This window comes from Lactuca sativa, chromosome 6 (assembly GCF_002870075.4).
Source record: "Lactuca sativa cultivar Salinas chromosome 6, Lsat_Salinas_v11, whole genome shotgun sequence".
In the NCBI taxonomy this organism is placed as follows: domain Eukaryota; kingdom Viridiplantae; phylum Streptophyta; class Magnoliopsida; order Asterales; family Asteraceae; genus Lactuca; species Lactuca sativa.
This window is the reverse complement of record NC_056628.2, coordinates 77,683,212-77,699,734: the sequence shown is the minus strand read 5'-3', so window position 1 is coordinate 77,699,734 and position 16,523 is coordinate 77,683,212. Positions and strand designations below refer to the sequence as shown.

Below are 16,523 nucleotides of genomic sequence, written 5' to 3'. Positions count from 1 at the left end.
GGGAAGCAGTTTTTGGGTTCGTGTTTTAGATCACTTTCACTCGCTCTTGGGATGGCAAACGGGTCGAACGTACGATGCGATCAACGGAAAATTGCGTGAACTACGAGCGGTGTACACCAAGTTTAACGGCATATTTGAAAATCTGAAAAATGTGCATAAAAGTGGTAGCAATGATTTCAGTATTTTATCAACTGCATGCCAACAATTCAAACTTACCACCGGCGGTAAAGCGTTCGGCCACCAAAAAGCGTGGGAAATTTGTCGTAAGGGTCCAAAATGGGTCCTTAACCCGGAGACTTCGCATTCGGAATCGACCACCGGCTCCAACAAAAGGCCAAGAACTTCGGAGTCTGATGTGGGTTTTGGTGTCGACCTCAATGACGACTTCGATGGGACCGAAGGGGAGGGTCCACCGGAAGTCCAACTTCGTCGACCACCGGGAAGGGATAAAGGGAAAAAAGTGGCGTCTTCAACCGGAAAAGCGATTAACGAAGACGTGCTTGCGGACAAAATTGACAAAACTCTAAGTTTTTTACAAAAAAAAAATATGAGTCAACAGAGAATGTTCGGCACCAGAAATAAGCACTCACCGATCTTCAAATTTTAAACATGAAGCCGCAACCAAGTATCGACCTGAAAAATTTAACCGCGTTTCTGAAAATCCAAAAAGAAGTTCAGGAAAAGCATGGATTTTAGGTTTTAACGTTTTTAATATTTATGTTTAATTTCTATGGTTTTTAGTTATTTAAGTTTCAAGTTTTATTTTTTATTAAAATTCAGAATCTAGATTTGAAATTTTATGTTTTATGTTTTTTTTAATTTAATATGAAATATCTAATTATGTTATTAATTTAGTTTTTTATTTTAAGTTTAATCTAAAAAAAAAACATTGTATAGTGATAACCATTTCCAAGGCTAATGAGGTGGGGGGGGGGGGGGGGGGGGGGGGGGGGGGGAGATGTGGTGCATACGTGACATCACTTTTTTAGTAAATATATTGTGACCATACCCCATGGTCTAACCAAACCAAATTTGAAAAACCGGTCCAGGTTATAGAAAGATCCATCGGTTATTGAATCGGTTAAAAGCCAATTTTTGTGTTTCAGTGCAAATGTTTTGTTATTATTAATTGATATTATGTACAGAAGAGTTTAAATTTGATTAAAAAAACATGCTCTCATAACCACATGTTACAAGGCCCGATTATAGGCCAGATTATATCGTTAATGAATAATGATTTTTGTGAATAGGCACGAATTGACGAATAAGAACCGTTCCCAGGTTTTGGGATTGGGCCTCACTTTTTGCACCACATTAGCCGGTTTTAACCGTTTTTTGTTTTTTAAAAATCATTTCGGTATTAACATGCTTTTTTATTATTGGTTAAAGTAGGTCAGGTTTTGTTAAGTGAAATTGAATTAAAATTTATAACCTATTTTACCTTTTAGTTATAGTTTTATATACATTATGAATTTAACATTCTAGCAGCTAGTAATTTGGGGTATTTGGTCATTCTAAAAATAGCTTTTCCCGGATATATAAATAGATGGGCAATGTTGAGTTTTATTCCACACCACATCCCACACTTCTCTCTCTACTAATAGATGGGCTATGCTGAGTTTGATGAAAATACCATTCATTCATTCATATGTGGTTTGTTTTAGATTAATAGATGAATAACTATTTTTTTTGTTATATTTTTTATTTGTATTATTTATCTTTCTAGTAACAAAACAGGCATATAAATCTTTTTAATAACAAACATATAAAATAAGGTCTTAATAGATAGACACATACATTTATTTATAAAGTCATCAAATAATAATTTGGGTAAACATGATATTTTGACAATTTATCAAGTATATAGGTGTTATTAAACATAGCTTTATGAAAAAAATATATAGTAGTTAGTTGATAAAAATAATGAATTAAAATAATTTTAAAATGTTTAAATAGAGAAATTGGGCTAATATTATATTTTAGATTGATTACTTAAGGTGTATATATATATATATATATATATATATATATATATATATATATATATATATATATATATATATATATATATATATATAATAGGTAGGACAAATATCATATTTTGCTATTTATTTAAGAGAAAGAGTAAATTACACGATTGGCACCCTATGGTTTGGGGTAATTTGTGCGTTTGGTCCCTAACTTATTTTTTTAACTCGGAAAGTTCCTACTGTTTATTTTTTTTTTACGCGTTTGGTCCCTATTGTTTGGGGTGTGTTTATTTAAATATTTTAAAAAATCAAGGGCAAAATAGTTTTTTTAAGTAAGACAAGGACCAAGCATGTAACAAAAACAAACATTAGGGACCTTCCGAGTTAAACAAATAAGTTAGGGACCAACCACACAAATTACCCTAAACGATAGGGACCATTCGTGTAATTTACTCTTAGAGAAATAATATTTCTACTTAAGAAATTGATTAATCCACATAAGATACAAAGGTATGGCTACCTTTTGAAGAAATTAGTAGCATGTAGGTCGAATTTTGTGCGCCAAATATGATTCATAGTTATAATTCATATCTTAAAAAAAAAAAAAAAAAAAAAAAGGGGGATTTTTTAGGTGCAATCGGATACACATATCAGGTCGAATTCTACTTATTTAAAGAACAGTCGACTACTTAAACAAAACGTTTTGTTAATGGAACTTTATAAAGAATTTGTACATTATGATGAGAAAATAGATATTACCAATAAAGATTAACAAGATTGACATGTAACATCAAGTGTTACTTTATATAAAGCAACTAAATTTTTATCCTATACATATTATCCAACCGTTTCAAAAGTTTAGTTAGATTTACTTACCAATGTTCAAAAGTTATATCAATTTAGCATTCATCCTAAGGATGCCAAAAGAGAATAATATACACCACGAATCAACAATTAACCAAATACTTTAATAGTCAATCAAGATATAGGTAAATAGAGTTCTCATCTACCAAAGAATGCCAAAAACATAGGGAAAAAAACAAGTTGCAAATTGGCATCTAACAATGAGAATCCAAGCCTTTTGAGTTGAATTCAAATTATATTTCATATTGAATAATCAGACTCATCAGAATCACTTCTCTCATGCTCCCCAACATTTGTTCCAGCTTCTGAAACATCAGGTTTTGTTGCAGGTGTTACAACTGCTTTCTTCATAGTGTTATGAGCACTTCCTTCTCCAACTTCATCTTGCTCAGTCATATCCATATGTGAAACAAACCACGTGTCAAAGAATACATTCTAGATAAACAATTTCTCAACATATTATGAATTGAAAATGATATAAAAGGAAGGATATCAAGATTTTCAGCAGTTCCACCGTTCATGATGTTCAACAGATCTTTCTCAACTCGTTGAACAAGTTCAGGCTGCAATGGATATAAAGATGCAAACATCATTAAAGATTGACATCAAGGATAAAAAGGTAATTTGAACTTTACATTGCAAAAACATACATTTAAATCAGGCTCCCTGCGAAACCTTCGCCTTCTGGCATCTCTCATTGGAGGGGTAACACCATGGCGATACTCCATGCCATCTGGAGCAGGATCACCATCTTCCCTGATCATAATCATCTGTCACATTATAATCTTGTCATGAATATAGAAATAATATCCATGTGATGCAGAATACACAGCATACAAGATACAAACACCACTTACTTGTCCAATATCTGCTGTTTTGATCAGAACATTGTCATCATAAGTTTTGTATGATTCTAGAATACTAGGAAGATCCAAGAGGGAAGCAGGAAATTGATCATCGCCTATAACAAACGTGCCATTTCTCCCATCCTCTGTAATGTGCAAAAATGGTTGACATTCATCGATAACTCAGTTGCAAAAATACTAAAAGCAAACCTTTTCAATAGGTATCGATGGTTCAAACATACACCATAAGATCGAATTGCAATTAACAGCGATGTTGAACACATTAACAGAGTAGATTCATAAATAAACAAAGGCAAATTCAGTAATCTCACCGGAGAAAGACAAATTAAGTGACTGGTCATGAGAGGAAGAAGCGGTCTCATTTAAAAGACGATCTATACGCTCGGCAACAGAAGGAGGCACTCTCAGTACAAACTGCTCCTCCATCCCTAATTGAACCGAAGGAAAGAACCCTTTAATAATTAGCAAATTTCTGAAGATGCAATGTACTTCGAAAAACATGAGGGGAATTCAACGTGATGGTAATCGAAGAGTACATATACACGCGGAAGATGTTAATTTAGAAGTACCCGAACAATTTTGAGAAGTGAGTAGGGTAGGGCAACGTGAAGGATTACGAAATCACGATGACGATTGAGGGAAAATTGGGGAGGTTGATGGCTTACCTTGGTTCGTTGATGATGAGGAACTCGGGATACAACCTCTGGATTGGATTGAACTGATACTTGTCGTTGCCGTATCGCCGGAAAATGTTTTGGAAGGTCGAGGGGACCGGGAAGAAAGGGAAAATGATTTATAAGGGTCAGTATGTTTTAAAAAACATTCAAAAAATACCTTTCAAAGTTTTTCATGTTCAAAAACCACCGTCTATTCGATAGCTTTGTACAAAAAAAACCCAATAAATTTTATGTTTTGTTCAAATTACACCCACTAATAACCGGCATCTGTAGGTAAACGGGAAATTCTTACCTGTAAACAAAACATAACTTGAGGAAAAAAAAAGATGACATGGCATTCTTACGTGGATTAAGGGATTGATTTAAGGATAGAGTGAAGCACAGAAGCAATGAAAGCTCTCTAGGGTTCGATCGATCAACCCTTCTCTGCTCAAATCGATCTATGACCATGTTTGTGGGTTCTATTGTAATTTTGACCAAATTGCCCCTGCATACTCTTGTATTTGTCTGTGGTCAAGGGTATAAATGCCATTGATTCTTCAGTACCGGGTTTGAACCCTAAGCTAGATGGTGAACGATTGATTACACTTATTCCTCCATAAGACATTAAAAATCGATTTAGCACTTTATATAGCATAAATGTTTATACTTTACTTCTGGCTGTGTTGCAAAGTGGTAGTAAAGTCTCTCGGAAGATGCCAAATAAATAACTAGAAGAGCTCGCCAAAAGGTATAGGAAAATGTTGTACAAGGCCGGCCCTAGGCAGGTGCAAAGTGTTCCACTAAATAGGGACCAAAAAGCCAAAAAATATATAGGGCCCAAAAAAATTATGCGTCTGTATTCTATAGTAATTTACCGCAGGAGGGAAGAAAATTAGCAACCAAATAGGGAAGACGAAACTTCAGGAACATATTATCGAGAGACGATTCACAGTTTTAGAAACCGTGAAAAAAACATCAAATCGGAATTCGGAAAGAATCGAACAAATTGTCGCTCACAAGAGATTGGTTTCATCGTTTCAGTTTCGTATGTGGGATAATCTCTTCCTGAATCTCTCATACTTTTGATCTTTTTCTTGGTGTTCAAAGTTCTGATTTTGAAACGGAGTTCTCTGATTCTTCTTGGGCGCTAATTTGTTTCTGCTTCTAGGTTTTGATTTTTCTCTCCTTAACGGCATAACCAAGTTTGTGTTTCCATCATATTTTTCTCTCCTTACGCAAGTAGAAAATGTAAAAATTTTCCAAAGCTTGATATCCTTGCACATTTTATACGACAATGTATTATACTTTTTTTTTCTGAAAGTCACTAAAACATGGAGTTTTCTTTCACAATAGGGGCATATCTTAATTCACATATTAGAGTGGATTTGATGTTGTACAGTGGCATGTTACAGTAAAAAAAATAATAAATTGATATAATGTTATGTTTATTATGTTAATAATATAATTGATAATAATGTTATGTTTATCATGTTCATGTCATGAATTGCTGAGGAAGTTATGATGTTCAATTTCACTAATAAGTTCGTGTACATTTGTTTATCAATTCTATTGATTCTAAGTAATCATCTTATGCAAATTTTCAAACACAATGAAAATTTTGGATAGCCAAAAAGGATATGTATGAGTTAGTTTCTTTTTCATCATTTTTTTTTTACAGTTAGTATATAGTATGTCCAGTGGAATTAGAAACCTTAAAAGCAAAATTTTAGGGCCGAAAAATAATAAATTGTACATGGCCTCTAAAATGTCGGGGCCGACCCTGATGTTGTAGCTTGGTTACTACAAGTATCCTCATGTGTCTAATATATTAAAGAAAATGATAATATTTGTTTTAAAGGCTTTTGACTCGATAAAGAAGTCCCTTCCTAAAAGTCAGGTGATGCAAAACGATTAGAAAATAAAGTAACACTAAATGAATTCATTCACTGTTTTAAAAAAATGAAATTTACAGTTATTGTGGTTATATTGATTGATTTTTGTTCATGTTTTTCAAGTTGAAGAGTTGACTAAAAAGATTACATATTCGACCGAAGATATATGAAAAGCTAAGGAAAATGCAATCACATAGAGCAGAAAGAACAAATTATTTGTCTAATCTTTGATGTTACGATTGAGGGGAGTTTCACATAATTTAAGGATTGAAGCATAAATTTAGGGGGTTCCATGCAAACAATAGTTTTGGTATTTTTGTGGGAATTCTATGTTTGGTGTGTCAAAGGATTTGAGAGAAATCTATAACATTTGTATGCTTTCATAATTCGACAAGTGTTATAAATAAACAAAAGTTGTAGAAGAATGAAAACTGGAAAAAAGGGAATAAGGTAAAATGGAAAATACTTGTATGACATAAATATGTAATAAATGATATATTGGAAAAAAAGGACCAACTTTTATTCAAAAAATTGTTTTGACTTTGGTGTAATTAAACGTCAACAACCAAGAACATGCCAAATGCTCATTATATCTAAATCTCATTAGTATAACCGGTGGTAATAGACAAAAATACATATGTTGAGGCATTGCACTTCTGACATATTAATGCATTGTGACAGATTAAGGCAATGTACTTTATAGTTTTTTCCCTTCACAATTTTGACCTAGACAGTTTTGTTCCTTGACTTTAACAGTGATATTATACCCTTGACATCAGACATGAAAATTTTATTCTCACAAGCAATGAAAGTATGTTGCTATAATACATAAAAAAACCAAGCAATACATCATATGCAACCATCCGTGATAAAGTATAAACAAAAAACCAATATAGCAGCTTACTTCGATCTCATTCAGATTGAGCTTCACTATCAATCACTTGTATTTTACTGGTATCTTAAAAGTCTTTCAATGGAATTTCATTGGCATCCTACTTTCACAACCATAACCATATACGATATATATATATATATATATATATATATATATATATATATATATATATATATATATATATATATTGGTAGCTTAAGGGTAAATTGGTCATTTTTTGCATAAGTGAGTTTTGATTTGTTTGTTGTAATAGGCAATGGTATTTCACTGTCAGTGGTTTAATTAATGTCATTCCACGAGTATTATTGTTAAGCTTTACTTCGTAAGGGTAAATTGGTCATTTTTGCATTGGTTTTGTTTGTCGTTTAATGCATATGTTGTATTAATGTCATTCCAGGGGTATTATTGTCAAGCTTTACTTCTCAATGGTAAATTGGTCATTTTTTTAGCATAAGTCAATTTTGGTTTTGTTTGTTGTAACAGACAATGATATTTCACTGTTATTTCAATGTATTTCGCAATAAAAGCATAAGCAAAACCAATGAAATCGTCCACAGCATAATCAACAAAAATCACAGGAAACCTGACCCACGGGGGAAAACGTAAAAAGCTTCAACACGCAGCATAACTTCAGTGAATGAGTCTAACTTACGGAGATAGAAAGTGTAAAGTAGTAGAAGAAAAGTATAAGCTTGAGTTGGAGTTCAACGATGGAGAATCCATGAAAGTTGAAGAAGCCAATCAACAGGAGCCGTATGCATCAGTTATGAGCTTGTGCCCTAAATTGACTTTCAAGGTGGGTTTTTCATTTGCTGGGTAGATTTGCCAACTCACCACCTAAATATGCCAACTCAACAAAAATATGCCAACTCATCTACTAACTTGAAAGAGCCGGTAAAGTTAAGGTGACATTTGAACAATAAGTATAGTTAGTTGGTATTTTTTGTACAAACACCTTATTTGGATGGTGTTTTTTTGAAATCTTAAACTTGAATGGTATTTTTTGAACAATTTTGAAACATACTTACCCTTATAAGTCATTTTCCCGGAAAATTGAGTAATCTAAATATTTTTAATAAAAATAATCATTATAACTTTTTTTATTTTTTTATTTGGAAAAATGACAATTTTATCCGAAATATCGTATTTCGGAGTACGCAAGGTAATTCCGCACATGTCTGGTTCAAAATATTTCGTAATAGAATATTTATGAGTATTTATTTTCGTTCCAGAGTTGGTAGTGGTGGTTGGTAGGAATTGGATCTGGCATCTGACACCCCGTATGTTTCGGACTGAAAATTTTAACTGTAGTCCGAAATGGCCTTACATTCCGGAGGGTTGCTCCAAAGAGGTAATTTTAGGGTATTTGTGTGTTTTTGTTCCATGTATGTAATACATTGCATATTGGTGTGTTTGATAGTTGTAACATCCCAAAATTATGAAGTAAAAATTTCATTCTCAATTCAACCAAAACATTGATTATGGTTAAAGTCAACATGTAGCATCATTTTTTATATATTCCATAGTACTTTATAAGAAAACAATTATCAGAGTAAAATCCCAAAATCATCATAATGCGGAGACATGGGTGGATGCGTTGCGATCAAGCTGAACTCTTTCCTTTCAAACCGGTAGTACCTGAAACATAAACTGAAAACCGTAAGCACAAAGTTTAGTGAGTTCCCCCAACATACTGCCATGCATATATGGGTGCGCGGCCTACCTTTTCGGTCTATTTCAACCAGATAATGCCGAGCATATATGGGTGCTCGACCTGCCCCTTTGGACTATTTCAACCGGATAATGTCGAGCATATCTGGGTATGCTCGACTTCCCTTTTGGTCTATTTCAATTGGATATCATGTTTATTTCACCTATACCACTACCATATAATATCACACAGAATTCATCAAAGAACATATGTACAACTGAAAATTATCACAAAGACAATCATCATACTATAACATAACTAGTGGGCCGACATTGGTGCCTTCGACCTACGGATATTACGAATGAAAACTCACCTGAAGCAGAAATCATAGAATAAAACCACTGAAGCCCCTTAACTTATTAGTGTTATTATTAACCGACAACATTAATAATGTGTCTACTATTCTTTTAATTTTAATAGACCTTATTTTAACTGCTTTTAATTTATATCTTTCCGTCTATATATTTCATTTACTTATTATGGCTACTTATTTCTCTATAAAATTTATTTTTGTATAAATAACTATCCATATATGTTAGTAACTCTATTTCGAAATACTTAGACGGAAAACGGGTGTTACAATAGTTTTCTTATATGTTCCGAAATGAGTATGTATGTGAGATTTTTTGAGTTCTAGTTTCTAGTGGAGGGCAATGGCAGCACATCGAGCGATCCATGTAGTACATTACTACATACTATACATGTTTTGGTGTAGATATAAGTAATGATATCAACTTCGTTAAGTTACTTACGTTGGTTGCTTCCATTCCAGGTTACACATTAATTAAATATGTGTATCTTTTCAATGTCTTGGATCAAATATATTTATGCAGATTAATGAGGATATTGATGTCAGATATTTTCTTAGTTTTGTTAGTAGTATGCCTGTTAACACAGTACAATTGTTTGTTGTTAATAATGTTATGAAAAATGGTATTCATCGATTTGTCGGGGAAAATTGTTCTGGTGGAAATGGGTCTTCCGGTGCTTAAAGTAACCAAATTTGTAATTTATTAACTATGAAAACCAACCATCTTCATTCTTATAATGACTCTATAGATAAATGTGATTATAGGTATAATGGCAAGGCTGTTGTTGATGTTTTCCTACATTTGATGTTGATGAATTTGCAAACGATGATGCAAAACTAATGATGTTGGTTGATGATAGTAATTTAATTCCACATGGAGAACCAGTTGAACATTTCCAGAGTTACACTGAATTTGATGGGGATGATACTGAAGGTGAAGAGGATGAAACTAAGCCCTTAAAACCCGAAACCCACAAGAGGAAAAGCTTCCTTTTTATTCTTTTGATTATGAAAAAACACAAACCACCCAGGGTATGCTTGAACCATTCCATTGCTTGAATTAGCTCAACAAAAATGTAATTGTGACACAACCCACAATTATACTTCATATGTGAAGTTAATACAACTCTTTAAAAGCAAATAAAAACTTAAGCTTAAATTAGGATTCAAAAGTGTTACTGAAGGCTTCTAATATAAAGTGAGAAAATCTACAAAGGACAAGTTTGAAGCTATTTGCTTTGTGGAAAACTGTGATTGACGAATACGGGTAACAAAAGATAAAAATACCGATACATTTCAAGTGGTTAAACAATCGGAGAGTCACAATTGCTCAAACACACAACCACGTCCCCATCACAGACAAGTCAACAAAAAGGTATTAGGTCACTTATTGAAGGACATATTAGTTGATAGTACATGTAATTTGTTGCGGGGGAAACATATACAACGAACATTAACTGACATTCTTAGTGTACATATTTCATACTTGCAAGCATGAATAGCTAAAAAATACGTTCTAAATCTATTGAGAGGGACCCCTGAAAAAAGCTTTCATACCTTTATATTGTTACAACTTGGAGAAGAAGAATCTAGGGATGGTTACACATATAAAGACGAGTCATGACAACAAATTTGAATACTTTTTCATAGGTATTGGTTGTGTGGTAATATTTCTTATATAATGAGTTCTTTATATTTAGTTACACGTGTGTTTGCTTTAACAAGTAATAATTAATATTAATTACTTTTTAGGTTCGGGCATTTCATGCAAGTTTGCATCCTATTATTATCATTGACGGAACACACTTTAAAGGGAAATAGTTGGACACCATGTTCCTAGCAACGTTGCAAAACTCATTAGACGTTCCCAAGGCGACAACCTAGTGCCTAGCGAATATTCGGTCTAGATGGGGGAGTAATCGAGAAGTACTCGAATTGGATAAATTAAATGAAATTAATTTTAGGAAAATTATATATATAACAAATATAACAAGTTTATTAAAAATTATAATAAAATAGATAAATATTAATAACAATTTTATATATATATATATATATATATATATATATATATATATATATATATATTTTTTTTTTTTTTCTAGAAAAAAAAAGTCGAAATAAGATATTATCATACAGATGGTAACCGATGGTAGTGAACAATAAAAGAAGGCGACACCTATTCCTCATTTTCAGGAGGCCGACACAAGTTATTGTTGTGGAGGTGGTGACCGACAACCGATATCCATGGTTGTAGATGAAGAATCCCACCGATCATCACCATAACCATAAAATACAAAAAAAACAAATTGTGAAGGAGGACAACAAAACTGACGATATTTGAAATAGGACCAATGAATTTGCAAAAGTAAAGGAATTAATTGTTAGAGTAAATTACATATTTGTCCCTACAAGTTAAGGAAATAATTATTAAACACAAAAAATGTTAAAAAGAAAAAAAAGGCAAAAATGTTATTTATAGAAATTTAACTTGTATTTTTTGGACTCAAGTCGGAATGACCATCTCATCTCCACAATATCGACAAAAAACAAGAACCTAATTTTTACAGTTGGATTATATATGACTATTTCGCCATAGAACAAGGACCATTTATTTAATTTTCTCAAAAGGAAATAATATGTTTCTGAGTTTATGCGCACACTAACGCATGAATGACTCCTATAAAACCCATTTTACCCTTAAAGAAACTGGAACCCCCAAAACATTAGCGTGGTTGTGTATATCTTCGCCGTCTACAAAAGTCAGATTGCTTTATTCGTGCCCTAATTCCTCATTCGCCGCTCCTGTTCTGCAAATTACACAGGTACTTTTACAATTCGATTCATATTGATCGTGTTCATCGAGTTTTTGAAACCCGATGCTGATATTTTCTGTGGATCTTGCTTTAAACATACTTGAGAATCGTGTTTCGTGTGCATGCCAGCTTTTTCATTATATACTCGATTTTGATCTGACTTAACTTTGTTCCAGATTTCAGCGATTGTTTCCGTTAGAAAATATATCTGAGTTTTGTTGTTGTAGTCATCGCGTTTCAAGAACTTTGGAGGTTTAACCAAAACCTCGTATGTCTTTAGTGGGAATTGATTTGTTGTTGATATCTCGTACTCTGAATCGCTAGGTTTGAATTATACATCGATTCAATTTGGATATTCAATCAGAAATTTCTGTTATAGATTACAGCCGTAGAGAGGCATATGTGTCCATCTGGTTTGATATGTATTCCGCGTGAGTTTTCAGCTATGTTAGGCACCTGATTTCTATGATTAGGGCTTCATACTGGAAGTTTGTTGGTCAATTACATCAAACAGACCGTTATCATTGTTAATAGACCATCTTAATCTCTGTGTCCTAAGTTCAAACAAGGATATGCGAAGTTGGACTTTGCATAATCTCTTTTATTTCTTTTAATTATGAGGTTTGACAATTTAGTTCATGGTCAGTGTAGTTTGATAGACATACATGTTCTCTATTACATTATTTGTACAGTGCCATTTTCCTAGTCTACATGGGCTTGAGAAGGAAGAAAATAAAAAGTTTGATCTCTTATAATTAGTCAATCTCTATGCTGTGAAGTTTTTGGTGGATATTTGTTTTCATCTACTCTAAATCAATTACTTGATGAGAATCAGCATTATTTATACATTTCTTGTTACCTATAACTATTTATCCTGTAAATCTAATGAATGTTTTCTTTTATTTTCCATAATTACCTTCAGAGAGCTTAACAATGGGTGGAAGGAGCTATTCACCTTCACCACCTAGGGGTGGTTATGGAAGAAGAGGAAGGAGTCCTAGTCCCAGGGGTCGCTATGGTGGTGGTAGTCGTGGAAGAGATCTTCCAACAAGTCTTCTAGTCCGTAATCTTCGCCATGATTGCCGGTATGTAATTACTAAATTACCCTTTTTCTTTTGGCATTCTTAGTCAACTTCTTTTAGCTTATTGAACATAGTTCAAAGGGTTTTAGTATATTTCGTATTAACATGTGTTATAAATGCAGTCCAGAAGACCTTCGGAGGCCATTTGGACAATTTGGTCCTCTAAAGGACATCTATTTGCCAAGAGATTATTATAGCGGGTAAGCTTATTTTGTATAAAAGTATTTATTCCCAATTGGTAAGAGGTTATGTTGCTACCTTTTTAATTTCTTGAAATGTGTTGTGTTATTCATGATATGACAAGTCTTTTCATTTGTTTCAACTTCTACTTTTCATTGTAAATAGTATCATATCTTTTTTTATGTGATAAAACTAAGTATTGGGATTTTTCATAATACTGAGTAACTTTCATCTTTGAACTTTTATTAATCATACTCTTGGGATTTTCAAATAAAAGTTGTTGAGATTTAATTCAACAGTGAAGAAGTAAAAGTTTTGAAGACATGAATCAACAAGGTAGTAAGAATCTTCTTGATATATTGAAGTAGTATGAAGGTGGTGTATATGATAGTGAAGAGATGTGAAGAAAAGAAAATTGACTTTGATTACATTTTGAAGATTTCAAGATTTCAAGTCTTGAAGAATTTCAAGTCATATTTATACTGACAATCTCAAAGGTCAGCAGCCATGTGCATGCTTTATGCCTTTATCTGCTTATCATGCTGGCCTTCCATTTTACTGGAAATTGATTGTCTGTAAGTTGCTAAAGGGGCAGTTTTGGAACTCATATTTGTTGATTTGGAGTTCTACAAACAGCCCCAAAAAGATGTTGACTTGGACTTTACTTGGTCAAAGTTCTGAGGTTAATGTGACTCATTTCCAATATTTTCAATTTTTTAATTTTAATTTTTTTGTGTGTAGGGAGCCAAGGGGATTTGGTTTTGTGCAATTTGTGGACCCCGCTGATGCTGCTGAAGCAAAATACCAAATGGATGGTCAAATTCTTTTAGGCAGGCAATTGACTGTTGTTTTTGCTGAAGAGAATCGGAAGAAACCTTCTGATATGAGAGTAAGAGAGCGCAGGTAACTTTTTTTATTGTTTATATATTTTAGGGTTAATCTTAGAAAAGACCTTATATTTTTTGTTTTTTCCCGCTTATACCTCAAATTTATTTGACCTTGTATTTTTCATTTTTTTTTTCCAAAAAAGCCCTCAACTTTGTATTTTTTTTTTCCGAAAAAACCCTTGACCTTTTTAGTTTTTCTTGAAAAAAACCCTCACATTTTACAATGTGTAAAATATACATTTTTTTGAGATTAACCCTTTTCTAAAAAATTGTAAAATGTGAGGGTTTTTTTTCGAGAAAAAATAAAAAAGACGAGGGTTTATTTGGAAGCAGTTAGAAGATTGAGGGTTTTGTTTCATAAAAAAAAAGACAAAGTTGAGGGTTTTTTCGGGTGAAAATGAAAATATACACGGTCTTTTTCAAGCAAAAAATAAAGTTTAGGTTTAATCTAGAAAAAACACAAAATATAAGGTCTTTTATGAGTTTTGCAAACGTTTGCGGTTTTGGTCTGTAAACTACAAAATTTGCACAAGATACCCTTATGACCATGTTGAAATTGAAATGACCAAATTGCCCTTATGTAGTTTTTTATTTTTATTTTTGTAGGGGCGGCAGATTCAGTGACCGTAGGCGGTCACCGCCACCTCGTTACTCTCGTTCACCGCGTTACACCCGATCTCCACCGCCTCGCTATGCTAGATCACCATCCCGCAGCCGTGATTACTCTCCACCACCAAGGAGAAGGCAGTACTCAAGGTAAAACTATTTCTATATTATCAAAATACTATTAATTATCAGGCATATTTAGGAAGCTGTGTCTAATTTACATAAATGGTCCCTGCTTTACTAGGACAATTACAAAGATGGTCCCTATGCTTCTTAGATTATAGAAAACTTACATAATACATAATTTTGGTCCCCTTGTATTTACAAAAGTACAAAAAAGGTTCCTAAAATTACAAATATGGTTCTTATGTTTAAAAAAAATTACAAACATGGTCCCCGTCTAATAAGAAAACTACATACTTGGTCCCTACCTAATATGAAACTTACAACCATGGTCTCCATTTTTCACAAAAATTGCCAGAAATGGAACTTATGTAAGACCATCAAATAAATGATGTCTAAAATGTAAGATTAATTACTATTTTTGATATTTATAATTGTGGTTAAAAATAAACACAAATTTAAAATCATTGCAGGTCAATTACTCCTCGAGACAGAAGGTACAGCCGTGAGAGGTCATACTCACGCTCACCAGTAAGGGAGCGGTCTCTATCTTATGATGATGATGTGCCGCCAAGGAGCCCCATGAGGGAGACTTCACCGCCGTATAGCCGGAGTCGTAGCCGGAGCCGGAGTCCAGTAAGGGAGCAGCTTCCGGTGAGACGCGGTGGGAGCAGGAGCCGGAGCCCTAGCCGGAGCCGGAGCAGGAGCGGTGAGCCTGGTGGTTATTACAGGGATGTGCCACCGCGTAGGGACGATTCTGTTAGTCCGTGAGTTGAGCAGAGGTGGTGGTTGGTGGTAGGAGATTTGTAGTTTGATTGTGTGGTTTTCTTTAGTCGGCACTTTATTTTACTTTGTCTTCTAGATATACTGACTAAGGTTTGTTATGCAATGTTAGGCCCTTTTTTGGTACCTTTGTAAGAGAAACTTAATCGGATAGTATTGTTGGTTGCAAAGTGGTTTGCTCTTCGGTTTACTGCTGATATATAGAAGTTAAATAATGGATCTGTTGAATTTTAATTTGTTGTTTATTGATATAATAACTTTTGGTTGTAATATTGAAGTAAGTCATATATTAAAATGATTAAGTAAGTTGTATATTAAATGAAAAATGAATAATAAGGAAAATGAATAAATCAAATATACATGTGAGCATGTGTATGTTGAAGCCGGGCGTAAATGAAAAAATATTAACCGACCGCAATCTTATTAATTATTAAAATATTATTTTATTATTTATCCATATATATACAACCAAATTTATCAACTAAATTTAACATCTTTTTAACAAGAGTTAATTATGTAAAAGACAATGTATATGTGTTTTCTTGGATTAAATTAAAACTTTTGTAAAAAGATAGGTCTTTTATTTATTTATTTATTTTATTTGAAAATTTTATTAGAAGACTTGATGACAATTTTTGGCTTTGGATAATCTGGATTTCATTTCGAGTTACATTGGTAAATTCCATTCCAATGTGTCACGAGTTGATTTTGGTCTATTCCGCTAGGCCATTGTGTAAATTCCATTCCAACGTGTAACGAGTTTGTTCATAAGATTTCATTTCGAGTTACATTGGTTGGAGGTCTGATAATCTGAATCTCGACCCAATCCCTTACAAAACCGCTCCGCTCCGTGATATGTAACCAAAATTGATCACAAAT

General features: G+C 33.2%; 2 protein-coding genes across 3 annotated transcripts; one reads left to right on the top strand and one right to left on the bottom strand.

Annotated features, from left to right (window-relative positions):
- Positions 1 to 2,917: 2,917 nt before the first annotated feature.
- LOC111903305 (transcription initiation factor TFIID subunit 7) lies at positions 2,918 to 4,553 on the bottom strand. 2 transcript variants are annotated; one of them, XM_052764661.1, is made up of 6 exons: positions 4,270 to 4,553; positions 4,012 to 4,128; positions 3,692 to 3,825; positions 3,485 to 3,604; positions 3,328 to 3,397; positions 2,918 to 3,238 (listed from the first exon to the last, which is right to left on the bottom strand). In XM_052764661.1, exons 2-6 carry the CDS (start codon positions 4,124 to 4,126, stop codon positions 3,075 to 3,077), a joined length of 603 nt encoding a protein of 200 aa, XP_052620621.1. In that variant the 5' UTR covers positions 4,127 to 4,128; positions 4,270 to 4,553; the 3' UTR covers positions 2,918 to 3,074. The 2 variants fall into 2 exon arrangements, with proteins under 2 accessions (XP_052620621.1, XP_023754847.1); XM_023899079.3 differs by having other exon boundaries at positions 4,366 to 4,519.
- Positions 4,554 to 11,833: 7,280 nt separating this feature from the next.
- LOC111903304 (serine/arginine-rich SC35-like splicing factor SCL30A) lies at positions 11,834 to 15,878 on the top strand. Its single transcript, XM_023899078.3, has 6 exons — positions 11,834 to 11,992; positions 12,906 to 13,068; positions 13,188 to 13,265; positions 13,987 to 14,148; positions 14,739 to 14,888; positions 15,335 to 15,878. The coding sequence occupies exons 2-6, from the start codon at positions 12,917 to 12,919 to the stop codon at positions 15,630 to 15,632; spliced, it is 840 nt and encodes a 279-aa protein (XP_023754846.1). The 5' UTR covers positions 11,834 to 11,992; positions 12,906 to 12,916; the 3' UTR covers positions 15,633 to 15,878.
- Positions 15,879 to 16,523: the final 645 nt, after the last annotated feature.